Source organism: Danio rerio, chromosome 1 (genome assembly GCF_049306965.1).
Source record: "Danio rerio strain Tuebingen ecotype United States chromosome 1, GRCz12tu, whole genome shotgun sequence".
Lineage (NCBI taxonomy): Eukaryota > Metazoa > Chordata > Actinopteri > Cypriniformes > Danionidae > Danio > Danio rerio.
The window spans coordinates 32,503,221-32,520,000 of record NC_133176.1 but is presented as its reverse complement, the minus strand read 5'-3'; the positions used below and the strand labels follow the sequence as shown (position 1 = coordinate 32,520,000).

Genomic DNA, 16,780 nt, shown 5'->3' with positions numbered 1-16,780 from the left:
TTCCTGACTCTGCCATGACGATTGATATTAACGAACTGCACGTCACTCGTGTTGCGCCCCAATCAAACGGGGCTTCAGTGTCAACCCTTGACTGAAGGCGTGTCTGAATGGAAGCGGCAGAAAATAAAATTCAGTCAGCAATAGGCCACTTTCTAGCAGGTGTATTTGCATACAGCGATCTGATTGGCTAACGCGTCCGTAAGCGCTTGAAAAGTTGAGCTACTCCCAGCTTCTGCAGCGAGCAACGTGAAGCCCCGTGTGAATGGGGCATTAGTCAATTGGTTATTATATGTTAAATCGCGCAAGAGGTTGAGCCGCACAAAAGCAGAAAGAGACGCAGAAGCACCGTGTGAATGGGGCGTTAGTCAATTGGTTAATGTATGTTAAATCGCGCGAGAGGTTGAGCCGCACAAGAGCAGTAAAAGAGCCGCAAGCGGCTCGCGAGCCGCGGGTTCGCCACCCCTGATATATACATACATACATACATGCATACATACATACTAGGGCTGTAAAGGTACACTATATGAAACCGAAATCGCAACACTCAAATCTATGATCCTGTGTTGCGGTGTGATAAAGGAGAATCGCGACACACCCCGTGACTACCTTTCAAATAACGTCACGCGTGCCTGCAAAAGTTGAGCTAGTTAAAGAAGAACGTGAGGAAACACTTTTTTTTTTTTGTTCGACATTACGAGCACTGCTCCGTTTAAGCCCTCGCAATATGCGTTTAACCGAGAGAGCTCGCACAGAGCTCTTATTAAGGGACTGTCTGAATGTGTCCGCAATATCAAAAACAAAACCAGCTTAACCCCGCTTGACAACAGAAAACGGCAGAAACATTGCCAATGCTGTTAAAGCGGCCGGATTTTTACCGCATATACGATGCTTTGCTCACACTGTTAATGTGGCTGTGCAGAGAGGGTGTGGGCATTCACCAGATGTCCCGACTCCTCTGCAGAGTAAGGAAAGTTGTCATGTTTTTTCACTGCAATGTTGACATGATGGTGTTTCTGAAGTATTTTCAATTCCCTTAAATCAAACGAGTTTGGTTTTCTTGAGAGAAATAAGTTTTTTATTTGTTTAATGTTTACTTGATTTGTGGTTTGCAACACAGGCATTAAGCCTCAGTTACCTCAGTTTGAAACAGTAGCCAAAAGGTACGTGAATTATAACAGCTCAAACTTTTCTGTAACCGTGCTGTGCGCTTTGTTTAACCCTTTGGGAGTTGCGTGCTGACTGACAGGTGCGCGATGCGTGAGGCCAGGAAACACGATGAAGCTTTGAGTTAAGATGAACACAGTTTCTATATTTATACTTTATTTATATATAAAAGTATACGGCTCTGCATATAATCACTCTATCTTGCTGGAGTTTATAGCCGTTTCGCTTTACTTAAGGATGCATTAATGCCGCTCTGAAGGTCTAATCGCTGTTTTAAGTTATCCAGAGCTGTATGAATGTACAAATCTTGAATATCACAATAGTAATAAATATTACAATTGTAACAACACAGACAGCAACACTTTTGCAAAATCGATACCCAGCTGATTCAGTCATTTCATAAGAAGACCGTGCTTCTTCTCTTCTTTTTTCCTTGTCAACATAAAGGCAGTGAGGTGCGCCTTGTTTTCGACCCCTTGTTCAACTGCAAGGCACTTACGGGACGATAACGTATAACCCATGCCTACAGACACATTTGCCAAAGAAGCAAAATGGAAGAAGAATATTGCTGTTTAATACAGCTGTGTTGATGACAAACCAGCGCTGATGTTGACCTGGATCTGCGTAATAAACACAACAAATAGGCTTTACTTTTTATTTTACAGCTTATAAAGCATGTATGCACATTAATGCAATATCATATTTAAACAACAAAACTGTTTAAAAAAAAAAAGTCAACATATGCGCGCGTTGTTGTTGTCTTATCACGCAGCGCACGCACTTGAACCGCGAGAGAAAGAGGAAACCATATAGCAAGACATAATCTTTAAAATAATGATTTCTATTAAAAATGTAAAAAGGTTTTGTGATTTATAATAATAACAGCTGGGCATTAAATAAATGCATATTTTCCGTGGAGCGAGCAATTTAACGAAGTCAGCTATTTTTATTTGACGGAAAAAAAACATATGATTGGAAAAAAAAACAGCCTATGCCGGTTATGAAAAAGAATCAGTCAGTATTTTCATTTTGTAATATAAATTAATTATTTAAGTGAAAGTAATTTAGGGCAGTCCTATTTTTTTATTCATTTTATTTAGATTATTCTGCTCTTCTGTGCTACACTGCAGGTGCGTGAAGATGCTCTGTTGTTCTGTTAGTAATATGCTAGCATTTAAAAATAAATCAGTATTTTAAAATGCAATATTTAATGTGTCAGACGCAAAATAGACACGTCAATTTGTTTAATATAAAATTAATAGTAATCTGACCAGTTAACCGTTAATAACCGATTAATGAGTGGCAGTTGTCGGTTAGCAAAATTGACCTAAAATGAGCATCCCTAGTAGCCATTTAATTTACTTTTTCTATGTAAGAGAAGTTGATTGAAAAATAATTTTTAACATGCTTGAACCATCTACACAATGGAGTTTAGTTCTGTTTGGTTTTTCAACAGTATTTTGTTACAAAGAAAACAGAAGTGATATAGCTTTGGCTATTTATTTATTTTATATATGGCTATTTATATTGTTAATAATTTGCATAGTTAATATTGTTCTTTGATGTTCAGTTTATAAAGATTTTTCAAATATATTTTCAAATGTTTTTCAAAAAAAAAAAAAAATATATATATATATATATACACACACACACACACACACACACACACACACACACACACACACATACACACACATACATATATATATATATATATATATATATATATATATATATATATATATATATATATAAATACACATATATACATACATGCATACAAACACAAAACAGTTCTGTCTAGTTGATCTTGATTTTTAAGCAAAAAAATTGTAATTCTCATTTTAACCAGAATCGTGCAACCCTACTTCCACCTGTTTAGTCATGTAGTGAACTTTTCAAATCTCAGGTACATGCAAATTTACAATAAAGGGGCATGCAACAAAAAGTTTCAAATAAATTAATGGAAATATTTAAATGAACTATTGCAATCCAGCTATTTTTTTTTTTTTTGTAATTTGACTATTTGATCCACATGTTTTAGATGGAGCGGCAATACTGGTTAGCTTGGTCACTCGGGCAGTACTTCACCATCATCACTTCCATAATCCTGTTCATAATGTTTCCTTTTCCCCTGATGGAAGGTTAGCTATCACACAGCACAAAATATCCTTGAAATATTATTATTGTTGGTATTACAGTTTTCTAGTTTTTTATTCTATTTTTCTTTTATTTTTCAAGGAAGTTTGTGGTAACAAAGGAGAATGTGGCTCTAATGTATCATGCACCGGGAAGAAACAAAGAATTTAATGCATTTGCATTAAACAAGACTTTTTATGGACCATTTGATGAAATGACTTGTATTGACTGGACAGACGATTCGAAGTAAGTAATAGATTTTTTTTTCTATTAGGTATGATTGCTTCATTCCTTTCAAAGTGCAGTTTTCAACTTTTTTTACGATAAAAGCTTGCTCTGGCAACAACATTGTCTACCTTCAATGCTCCGGCGGTGAGAGTATCAAAATTCGCTACATTAGCTGTGTTTCCACTATCGCGCCTAAAGCAAGCAAGCAAGCCAAGGCCAGTCGCATTTCCACTGTCACTTCCAGGGCTTTCTCGGGGCCAGGGGCCAGTGGCCGGCCTTTTTCGGCCCTCTGAATACCTTGGGCCTAAGAGGGCCAGCTGGGGCTTTGGGGCGGAGTGAAAGGAGAGGCGGACTTTGCCTGAGTCTGTTAAAGATGGCATGCCATCATTACACTAGTTTACCGATAGTACACGAGTACATGCGCCAAACAAATAGGTTAATAAAGGAAAGAAAATATATAGCTGGTCAGTGTAAGATATGCTATTTCATAAAACACGATCTAGGGGTCTTTTTGCTTATGATCACCCTTATATTTCCCTTTTAAATGTAAGCCTGTTGCATAAAATAATAAAGTTTTAATTTATAAGTGACTTTTTCTTTGCTGCTTCCTCTTTGATGTTTCAATTACGGGTAATAATCTTTACACAAAATTAAAGACAAAGCAGCCAGTAAAGGTTGTCGAGAGTTTTTGTCAAGTTGAAAAGGTGTGTTTGTGTGTGATACATGCACGTTAGATGCCTGTATGTGTGTGAGAGACCAGGCAAAAAAAAAAGCTTGCTTCACAGCTCTGTTGATGCTGCGAGCGGCTTCTTTCTTTATATATTTTGGAGATAATACTCAATTTGAATACAACAGAAAGACAAAAAACTTTACAAATTACATGTCCACTTTATAGGCTCAAAACAGTAGTGTCATATCTCGATAAAATAGCCTAAGCTATATTGAAATAATTTAAAGAATTACAAATATCGGATATAATAAAATCACATTAAATACATAAACCAATATAAAACAAACAAAAGCCATAACAATATAGGTATAAACAATGCATAAATTCAACCATTTTAAGACATATAATGTATAACTTTCATTTTACAAAGGCCTATCTAAAAAAAGATTTCAGATAATTTCTAAAAACAATAAACACCGAAGGAGGTTTAAAATATTATTCACAAAGTATTTGGATTCGATGATATTAATCAAATCATGCAAACAGCATTTTCGAGTGAATGAAAGCAGAAGCCTCTTTTTTGTCATCCGGTCCTGCACAGCTCTGCTATACAAATGCATTGGGGAAAACTGCAAATACAAAATGTGTTTTATGTCCTCAAACAAGGACATTTATGTTTTATATATGACGTGGTAAAATGTAAAAATGAAATTTTAAATGTAGAGCTTTAGCTGCTGAGCGCAACGTAATATAAACTATATTTTATTACTTGCTCTTATATGTTAAATCCCTTAACACTTTACTTAAGATCACTGAATAATATGCAACATTCTTAAATAAAGGGGAATTACCTATTAAGTTTCATATAGCCTAGGGAAAAGTTAATGTTTTAGGTCTCTCTAGAGCATTTGGGCTGAATGTTTGACGACGTTCATCAAAACGAGGATGTTGTAAAATACATATCATACCGAGTTATTACTGGAGAATTTCTGTGGTTCTGTTTGTGGCGAGACCACTCAATGCACGATGACAACAGTCGTCGGCGATTAAATTAATAAAATAAATGAAAATACATAGGCCTGTACGTATAGACGTATAATGTGATGCTGTACAGTAACGTGTCATTTGTTTATTTCGGTTGTCTTAATTTTAATCGTTTTGTCATGATGCAATGGTGTGCTTTATCTGCCTGAATCCCACTAAAGTGAGCGGATTGTGTGATGTTTGATTCGGCGGACGTTCTTGGGGCGGGGTTTGCGCGGAAGCTACTAGCCCGACAGTGGAAACACGACATGGTTTCGGCCTCACTACTCAAGCCCTGGCTCGCACTAGCCCGACAGTGGAAATGCAGCTATTGATCTTGTATATAAATAAGCTGTTGCAGCATTTCAGCAAATCGCATAAAACATGCTTTCTAGCCTGAAAATGTGGCTCACTTTTAATCAAATACATTTATCAATGAATGATCAAGTTGTTGCGTTTGGTTTTGGCTTTCACTTATCCAATATTTGTCTGTATGTCTGAAATTATTCTGAAGTTGTTATAGTTAGCATGAAATTCCTGTTTTTTTTTTTTTTTAAGAAAAAAAAAATTACATTAATTTGGGGTGTCACGATTTCGATTTTAAATCGAAATCCATCAAAATTTATGCTCAATTTCGATTATTGAATCAAAAAAATAGAATTGTCAATGCTGCCACGCCCCCATGTCACGTCAGCTTGGCTTGCCAAGCGGGAAAAAAACAGGCTTGTTGAAGTGCTTGTTAAACTGCAGAAGCAGGAGACCCGTCGACAGAACTTAAACACTCTCCTCTTTCAATGAAGTCGCTGGTGTGTAAGCATTTTGGATTTCCTGTGAGTTATGTTGACAACATTCGTGTTGTCGACAAAAAATACACAGTTTTGCAAGCTCTGCTATGTACGTATTACGTACGGTTCGTCCGATAGACAACACCGGCATTGCGATCCTCCGCCCGCCCCCGTTGCAAATCCGCTCGCAAAAAGTACACACTCAGGCCCTGTTTACACTGTCTTTGTTTTTAAATGGCATTTTAGAACGACAACGATTTGACATCCACAGTGGCGTGTAGCATTTCTGAGCAGCCCTCCTTCCTCTCTACCTCTTAAAATGCATATCACGTGACCTCACAGACACAGACGCACACACAGCCATATGAGCTCGAGACAGCAGGTCCAGGCAGTCAGAGGACTGCTTCAGTCTTTCACTCATTTGTACTTTGTCATTTTAGCGAACACCTCAGATACTGTTGGCTGGTTCCTGTTGGTTGTGCGTCTTTTTTACCTACGCCATTATAACAACACAGATCACTGCCTATTCATGAGTCCCGCAGAAAAAGTGATTGACAGGTGGTAATTATGTGTGTATCTTGCCTTTATTTATTTACTGTATGATTTGTTTATGGGTTAAACAAAGACCATGCAGGTCAGGTAGTTTAAACGGTAGGCTACAAATAATTAATCATTAATTAATTAATTATTAATAATCGAATCGTGCCTTTAGAATCGAAAATGTAATCGAATCGAGGATTTGGAGGATTTACAGTACAAAGTTTACAGTACTGTTTTCTCTGGAATCCTCTCAATCAGTGGATTTAAACTAACCAACTAACTTGCAGCTGGCTCCCAATTGACAATAAATGACTTCCGGCTACTTTGATGCTCTTGCCACTTTTGGTGTGAACACACAGTTAGAGCTTTAACTTTTTCCCACAGTGTCTCTAGCTTGTTTGAAAATTAACTATTTAATTATGTATTTTTACCATCATGCAACCAATTTCACTATTGCTTTCCTTCACTGAATAACAGGTGCTTTGCTGTTGGAAGTAAGGACATGACAACCTGGATCTTTGGGGCAGAAAGATGGGCAAATCTCATCTACTACTCACTTGGTGGTCATAAGGACATCATAGTGGGCTGTTTCTTTGAAAAAGACAGCTTGGATGTAAGTATGTAGAAAATGTCTGCTGCATTTGTGTAGCACATAAACAAGCCATTCAAAAACAACTTTCATCACTGTTTTATGTCAGTGTTTTTTTTAGCATTGTTGTATAGTAAATATTAAATTAATTTGGTTCTACTGTAGCTGCCATCATAAAAATTAATTAAATGAGTGCTGTGAAATGATGACTGTTCAGTTTGCTGAGGGGGCAAGGCGTCTACTTTGTGCTACCATATGACATCACTCCACATCATGTTGCTCAAATCGCTCCAAATTAACTAATTTGTGCTAATGTCTCAAATAATACATTTACAAAATATTTTAAAAAAATGTATATGTGCACAGCACAATTAAAATTTACAAAATTTAATTTGCAAGTTCAAAACTCAATTTGTAAATAGGTCAAAAATACACAAATCCAATTCATCAATTCAAATACGATTTATAAACACAAATCCAATCTGTAAATTTAAAACGTGATTTATAAATACACAAATACAGTTGGTAAATTTAAAACATGATTCATAAACACACATACAATTCAAATTCAAAACACGATTTAGAAATGCACAAATACAATTAATAAATTCAAAACAAGATTCATAAATACACAAATACAATTCATAAATTCAAAACACGATTCAAATACACAAATACAATTCATAAATACACATCCAATCCAAAAATTTAAAATATGATTCATAAATACACATTTAATTCTTTCTGCTAAATTTTTCATGTGAATTTACAAATTGGGTGTTATACTTAAGATATGCGTTTTGAATTTACAAATCGGATTTTGTAAATGTTAATTGTGCTGTGCATGTATGAATTTTATTTCTTAATAAGTGTACTATCTAATAAATGTAATTCTAATCTTATCTTAATCTTTATCTTAATAAATGTAATAATAATCTTAAATGTAATACTAATACTATCTTAGTGTACTATCTAATAAATGTAAATCTCACATGTATATCTGGCTCTATATAGTTTGAACAATGTGCAAGTTGAAAAATGTGCACAAAATTTAGTAGCAGCATTTTTAAGCAATAATATGCTAAGCACATGTGAATGCATAATCTGTGTATAATGCAGTCATGAAATTTTTACATTTGGTCTGCGAAGCGAAACATGAAAAATATATATGTAGTATACTACATTCTATAGTAACCAAAACCAAAAAAAAAAAAACTGATATACTGTTTTCAAATCAAAATGGGAAAAAAAACAAAAAAAACTTAATTCAAATAATTAGTAAAACTATTTATTCTTTCGTTTGTTGAAAAAAATAGACTTTAGCTTTAATCAACTTTGCAGTTAAATTTTTCTACGTGTGGGCAGAAGAGACACTCATTTCTGCCGATTGGTTAACCAAATGGCCAGTAATTGTAACAAACATTTATCTATATACAATTTTATATACCTATTATTTAATTTAAATAAATTGACTATTGAATAAAATTTGAAGAATAGAGAAGACCGTCGGCCTATTTCTTTTTTAGAGGATTACTTTAACAATAATGTGCAAAATCTAAATTTGACAAAAAGAGTTATGGCAAAGCTTTTTAAATCCGAAATATTTCTGACATTATGCATTGTCATATATATTTGTAATCAATGCATCGAGAAAGTGAATGAATTCTTACCCCCTTAATAGTGATGTGTATCTCTTTGCTTCTTAATCCGGCTGCTGTTTACATATCATGTCTGTTCCTTATTTCAAATGTAAAAATGCAAGGCATATCAGCAGCATGCAAAACTTACACTGTACTATTTTCTATTTGGAATTTTCTATTAGCAGAGGTTGGACAATGAAACTGAAACACTTGGTTTTGAACCACAATATTTCATTAGTATGGTAAAGGGCCTCCTTTAGCGGCCAATACAGCATCAGTTTATCTTTAAAATGACAGATACATATGGAACAAAATCAATGCCAAAAGTCTTGAATTAAAAAGCTTGTTGAATATCACAAACTGAAAAAAATAATACACCGTATTAACAAGTTCTTGCATTTTAATGACTTGAATTCCAGGGTTTGTATTTTTAGGTCCTGAAATTTAACATATCTGTTTATTTAAGCTTTGAATATTTCAACGAAAAATATTTCAAACACGTTTTCATACTTAAAAATTCAATAATTCATATTTAATTTTCAGATTTCACTTACAAAATATTCAATACCCTTTAAAAATACGATGTATAATATTCAAAAGGTCATTTTCAGTTCATTTTATTTCAGTTCAAATATGCGCTTCCATAAATTCAGTGGATCAAATTCGACTGTTAAAATTCAACATTACATCCGGGAACTGCAGGAGAAGCAATAGATTGCAGAGTGAAGATCGCCAGCTGCTCTAGCTTTCACCAGCAGGTGGAGATGGAATAATGTAAGATTTTTAACCCAGTAAACAGGCGAGAAAAAGGCTATTAAAGGCACAAAAGTAGCATTCAATTTTAATATCAATGCCTTGGACATTATAAATAATAAAAAGTATGAGTAAAATGAGTAAATGAGGGTTTAGTCATTTATATTTGCCCTTATGTAACGGAAGCCAGCTGGTGATCGTGTAAATCTCAGTTCTCGGATCCAGTGACAGACGTTGTTCTGCAATCTTATCGGAGCTTGTCTCCCATGCCGGTTCGCTCCCTGCTCGGACCGGTGCAGTTACTTGCACATAAACCGTCTTTTGATGAATATGATGTTACACATTGTCTATCTTTATTGACTCTTTCTTCCATAGACGCTAAGTATTATATTGACAGCTAACGAATATAAACGTAAGAGAAACAGGAGAGGAAATATTATAATAATACAAAATAGATAAACATTGACAGGGCTAAGAACAATTACGAAAAAAGATATTCAAAAGCAGAGAGATTTTATGAGAATGTCACACAAAACAGTTTACTTGGAACTGTTAAACAGTGTTCAGGTGTGATTTAAGGTTGGTTATGGATGGGGCGTCTAATTTAAAATAATTTAACAAAACGTGCGAATGCATTAAAGGAGCATCTTCAGTTATTATTTAAACGCAGCTATGTCAGGATTGGGATAGGTTATATAATTCCATTATTTAAATTATGATTGTTAATATTAATATTTTATGACATGTATTTGGGCTATTGCGCTTAAATAAGTCATCCGTGATTCTAAATTAATATTTCTATTTATCCTTTTTATCACTCTGTCTGTCTTTCTCTTCTTTTTTCTAATTATTGGGGTTCTGCCACGGTTAAACGTTTGCAAAATGTCTTATAGTTTGTCCAGAATATTGTTTTATTGTTATGTAGCCTATAGGCGAGAAAAATGTATTAACGCAAATGTGGCAATGTCACAGCCAATGATAAGTAATAAAATGAGTCGCCTGTGGTTTAATAATAGGCAGTTATAACTGACTTTAATTTGTTTTCAGTATTAAATGAGAAAACCATTATTTATAACTTTTCAGCAACCGTTTGTATTTTATGATTAGCAATGTTGATCTTTTTTGCAGTTATTAAACATATAAACTTATTTAAACTGGTTTAAATTTAATATAGTTGTCACTTCAGCTAGTTTCATAAGATTAATGTTTATAATTTGACATGCGTGGTTGAGGGGATCCTGCAAAGCAGCTCTGTTCATCATTATGGGATTATTACTGAGCTGTAATCGCCATCTACTGGAGAGAATGTATTTGCTCATTTATTCTATTAACTCTTTTCTGCAAGTCTGTTTTATGATTTCACAAAGTCAAACCATTATGTTTTTATTTTATATTTTGAGATGATCATATTTAAATAAACAATTGCTATGGTAGCTAATAGTTTCTTTTTTCTTGTTTAAAAAAAAAATCAGTAGCCTATAAAATCATAATTTTTGCTTGACAAAGTTATTGGTTTAGGATTCTAGATGCATTTTTGCTAAATGAGTGTTGGATACTCTCACACTAGTTAAATCAATTATATTATCAGAAATGACAGATATAAGAAATCCATTAATATTCATCACTCTTTTTACAATTATACAAGCAATTTCGCGCCGACGTCAGCTCCACTTTCGGAAATGGTAAACAGCAAGGTGTTATTCATATAATCCCAAGCATGACATGTCATGATAATAATCGAAACACTCTTGTAGGCTATTCTTTTGCTTGGCCAAATGTCATGACTTTCACTTTTATTTTACATTATTATGCACATGCCCAGATATCATCTGAAACTTCGGAAGAATTCCTATCATATATATATTGGCAGCCATCTAGCATCTCCTAACCGCTCTGACCGGCCACCGGAGCTCGCGGCCACTCGATCGTCTTTGTCGTGTGCAAGCCACACCGCACATGCATAAAAACGTCAATCATTTCATTCATTCATCAATTCATTCATTTTCCTTCTGCTTCGTCTCTATTTTAGAGGAAAAGCAATAATCTGCACAAACTAAAGACATTTTGCAAACGTAACCATGGCAGAACCACAAAAAATAGAAAAAAAAAGAAGAGAAAGACGATAGCAAAGTGATAGCTAAAAAGGATAAATAGAAATATTAATTTAGAATCACGGATGACTTGTTTAAGCGCAATAGCCCGAATACATGTAATAAAATATTAATATTAACAATCATAATTTAAATAATGAAATTATATAACCTATCCCAATCCTGACATAGCTGCGCTTAAATAATAACTGAAGACGCTCCTTTAATGCATTCGCACGTTTTGTTAAATTATTTTAAATTAGACGCCCCATCCATAACCAACCTTAAATCACACCTGAACACTGTTTAACAGTTCCAAGTAAACTGTTTTGTGTGACATTCTCTTAAAATCTCTCTGCTTTTGAATATCTTTTTTCGTAATTGTTCTTAGCCCTGTCAATGTTTATCTATTTTGTATTATTATAATATTTCCTCTCCTGTTTCTCTTACGTTTATATTCGTTAGCTGTCAATATAATACTTAGCGTCTATGGAAGAAAGAGTCAATAAAGATAGACAATGTGTAACATCATATTCATCAAAAGACTGTTTATGTGCAAGTAACTGCACCGGTCCGAGCAGGGAGCGAACCGGCATGGGAGACAAGCTCCGATAAGATTGCAGAACAACGTCTGTCACTGGATCCGAGAACTGAGATTTACACGATCACCAGCTGGCTTCCGTTACATAAGGGCAAATATAGATGACTACACCCTCATTTACTCATTTTACTCATACTTTTTATTATTTATAATGTCCAAGGCATTGGTATTAAAATTGAATGCTACTTTTGTGCCTTTAATAGCCTTTTTCTCGCCTGTTTACTGGGTTAAAAATCTTACATTATTCCATCTCCACCTGCTGGTGAAAGCTAGAGCAGCTGGCGATCTTCACTCTGCAATCTATTGCTTCTCCTGCAGTTCCCGGATGTAATGTTGAATTTTAACAGTCGAATTTGATCCACTGAATTTATGGAAGCGCATATTTGAACTGAAATAAAATGAACTGAAAATGACCTTATGAATATTATACATCGTATTTTTAAAGGGTATTGAATATTTTGTAAGTGAAATCTGAAAATTAAATATGAATTATTGAATTTTTAAGTATGAAAACTTGTTTGAAATATTTTTCGTTGAAATATTCAAAGCTTAAATAAACAGATATGTTAAATTTCAGGACCTAAAAATACAAACCCTGGAATTCAAGTCATTAAAATGCAAGAACTTGTTAATACGGTGTATTATTTTTTTCAGTTTGTGATATTCAACAAGCTTTTTAATTCAAGACTTAAGGCATTGATTTTGTTCCATAGATACATATCCTGCACAGTGGCCAGTAGGATTTTGAGCCATTCTTCCTGCAGAATAGTGGTCAGGATGTTATGTGATGCTGGTGGAGGATACACCTCCAAAACACCCCAAAGTGACATGTTTACTTTCATGTCATCAAATCAGTTTGTCACCAGTCTTGCTGTGTGTATTGGTGCATTCATCCTGATACACTGCACTGCCTTCAACATACAATGTTTAAAACACTGGGTGCAAATGGTACTTCAGAATGGTTCGGTAGTTCTTGGCAGAGACATGCTCATCTAGTGCAAGTATTTGCCCCAAGGAATGCCATAATATTGCACCTCAAACCATCACTTACCCACTCCCATAATTCACACTGGGTTTTTAATAGTCTGGGCTTCTCCACACTGTAACTCTCTTGGATGTGGGAAAGAGTAAGAAGGTTGACTCATCAGAGAAAAAAAAACATGTTTCACATTGTCCACAGCCCAAGATTTTCACTACTGTCACCAGCTGAAATAGAATTTTGGCATTGGTACGAGGGATCAAAGCTTTGGCTTAAAAAGCATAGCTATGTATATTGTGAAGCTCCTGACGAGCAGTCTTGGTGTAAACAATTGTGCACATTTTACTCTGCAGTGAGTTGGGCTGCTTTGCCTATCATTTGTTTTATGATTTTTGTATACAAACAACTTTGCGTTTCTCAAAACTATCGTTAGCCGACTAAGGTCACAAGTTCTGTCTTTACAAACATAGTTTGTTGATTTGCCATTTCCCAAATTCGTCGCTCTAAACATTTGCAAACTGCATCGCAAACTTGAGCACTCGCAACTACACTTCTGGAGCTGCAGTTAGAAACATAATTACTGGCTGAGTTTTGTTCCCACTTATCCCCCTTTGCATTGTTAATTTAGAACATTGTAACATTCAAAGTTAGAATTATTAAAAATAAAAAAGCATTAAGGTCATCTCTCTTATAAGTTTAATTTGCTTTTAAACTATTTTTACAGTTCAGTTTTAGAGATCTTCATGTTTATAATTGTGCTCCCTTCTCAATGCACTTTAAAACATTGATATAATTTTGAACACAGCCTCATGGCGAAAGTTATAGGTGACATTATTTTAAAACGGAATTTATCCCAAGCTTGTGAAAACAAAAAGCATATGTTTATTCTTTTAATTTATAGTGGGTCATTTATTAAGTATGTGTACTGGATATGACATGGGCCTGCTGGTTAGAACTTTCTGCAGTGGTTTACATGTGTCAAATTGTAAAAGTAGACTTTAAAAAAATAAATAAACAATATCCTACTTTAATAATAATAATCATCATTAATATTATTAATGTATGATTTTCATTTCTAATAAATATTAAATATTAAATTTCATTTAATAATAAATAGCCTTATTATTTATTTATATGATTTATATGATAAGAAGAATAAGTGTTAGCTTTTGTATATGATTTTATGTTTTAGAATAGAATATGTAATGTTCAACCTTCAATAATATTAGTAAAGCAAACATAGTCCCTATATGTGCCATTTACATATTTTCCAGTTAATAGGGAAAGCGAATGGATGTTTTTACCAAATCTAATATTGGATTTTATTTTAAATGCATGTTTTTTTTGTAAAACAACATAATTTTCACAAAGAAATAATGGGGTTCCTCTCTAAAGAAGTAGTTACTCCACCCCGTTTAGAGCAACATTGTGGGCGTTTTATGTTGTTTTAACGTGGTAACGTGCTTCAGGCGATGAATCTACGACAGAAAAACTACGCATTTTGGGAAACATTCGTCACTACATTGTTCTTTTTCCAAACGATGCATCGTACTATGATAGTTCAGCCGCGAGTTACGTTGTTGTTTGGGGAAACAGCCCCCAGGTTAGCACACAAACATCCTTTTTCAGACAGATTCCTCTTGCATCCACAGTTACTCCTTTTGGATGTGGTTTGTCTATCTTGCTGGTTTGCTGAACTGGTGGTATGCTGGCTCTTGATACATTACAAAGTCTTGCTGTCTTGGTCGCAGTTGCATCAGCGTGATGCGCACAAACAATTTGTCCTCTTTTGAACTCTGAATTGTCCCCCACGATGGTGTGTGCATTGCAACATCTTAAGCAAAACTTTGCTATTATTTTGTTAATTAAATCCTTACAACTCTGCTCTCACTGGTGGAATTTGTAATCAATGAAGCTTTGACTACTATGCTGGTCAAATTAATGCATGAAACCTCCACATTATGTTGGCCAGTGTTTCATTTTCATTGTCCAACCCCTACTTATATATTAGGGCAGGGCAATATTGCAAAAAATATATCACAATATCATGTTTCATATCATTTGATATTGATAATTATGAATATTTTAACAATATGTTTAGAAATATTAGGATTTTTACATTTTATTTAAACACTTTATTTAAATTTCTAAGCCAAATATTTTAATGGTCAAACTAAATATTAGTTGTAAACTAAAATGTCTTATCTTTATAATAAAATGAGCATAAGTGTTAAAGAGTCTCTTAAACTTGATAAATAAAATGTAACAAAGTGTAACATAGCAAAGCGTAACTACTGAGCAATCACAGTAAACTTTAAGGTGTGAATAATAATTATACAGTAAACCTCAAACCCTGTCAACACAAATGATGATAATTAAATCTGAGCTTTTCTAGTTAAGTAACCAGCCATCATTTTTCAAATACATACTGCAAAATTACAAATTGTGAAGTTGAATGACTACATTACCCCTATGCTAAAAAATTTCAAAAAAAGAATCCAAAATTTTGAATTTAGACTTGTGGAATTTGGACTGGTTGAATTATATGCCGTTTAGCCTCGTATTATTAAAATGTCAGCAAAATCACCTGTTATACGTTACGCCAGAGAATCATTCAAATACTAACTCTAAAGTCATGTTGGTGAATTATTAACTGCTTCTGCTGTTCTGAAATCTGCTATATATATATATATATATATATATATATATATATATATATATATATATATATATATTTATATATATATATATATATATATATAAAGGGTGGAGCCGAACCCGAATACGGTATTCGGAAAGGCACGAACGAATAGCGTGTTTTTACGGATACTTGATTCGAACAAATACTTAAAAAATTATTTGTATTCGGGAGCAAGAAAAACACTATCAAAAAGCAGCGTTTCCTCATGAGACCACAGTGCATGCCCGAGTGAGTGAGTGAGTGAGTGAGAAAGAGAGTAGCTCAGTAGTCGGGGGGCGGGGCGGAGATAAAAGGTGTCAGGAGCAAGCTTCTCCACAGCAACAGACAGAAGGCTCGGCTGAGTGAAAAAAACACTTCACTTTATCACTATTTTTGTTAAATAGATTTTTGTACCTTAATTGGGTTCCAAAGGCAGTTTATAAACTTGTAGCGTAGTTGAAGCGGAGTTTGATATTCTATTACATTATTGACGTCTGCAACCGGGTGCACTGTTTTACGCAACGTTAGCTCTGTTAGCGCGGTAATTTAGACAATAGACTGTTGACAAAGTAACGTTAACGTTCGTTTATAAAGGTTAAAACGATGCTTGTGCAGTTGTGTCGAATAGTATGCACTTATGGGAGCTATATGGTACGTCTAAATTACTGTCTTTTGCAGACAGCAAGATATATGCTATAGGCTAGTTAACCTTAGCATAGCTTTCCGTCACTTTTTATTAACTTGAAACTCCTCAAATACATTTGGGCACCCAGAAAAAGAGTGAAAAAGACTACTGCTGAGCCATTTCTTGGTCTTTCACCAGTCAAAAGAAAAAAAAACCTTCAGGTTCTGTGTGGAAGCATTTTACAGTCAGTGGTGCTGCAGATAAAACAAAGTGA

At 34.4% G+C, this 16,780-nt stretch overlaps 1 protein-coding gene across 1 annotated transcript in view; it reads left to right on the top strand.

Moving 5' to 3' along the window:
- pwp2h (PWP2 small subunit processome component) overlaps positions 1-16,780 on the top strand; it is a 68,204-nt gene that overhangs the window by 14,679 nt on the left and 36,745 nt on the right. The window contains 3 exon segments of the mRNA NM_213047.1: positions 3,209-3,308; positions 3,406-3,549; positions 7,027-7,162. Coding sequence (NP_998212.1) covers positions 3,209-3,308; positions 3,406-3,549; positions 7,027-7,162 — 380 coding nt within the window.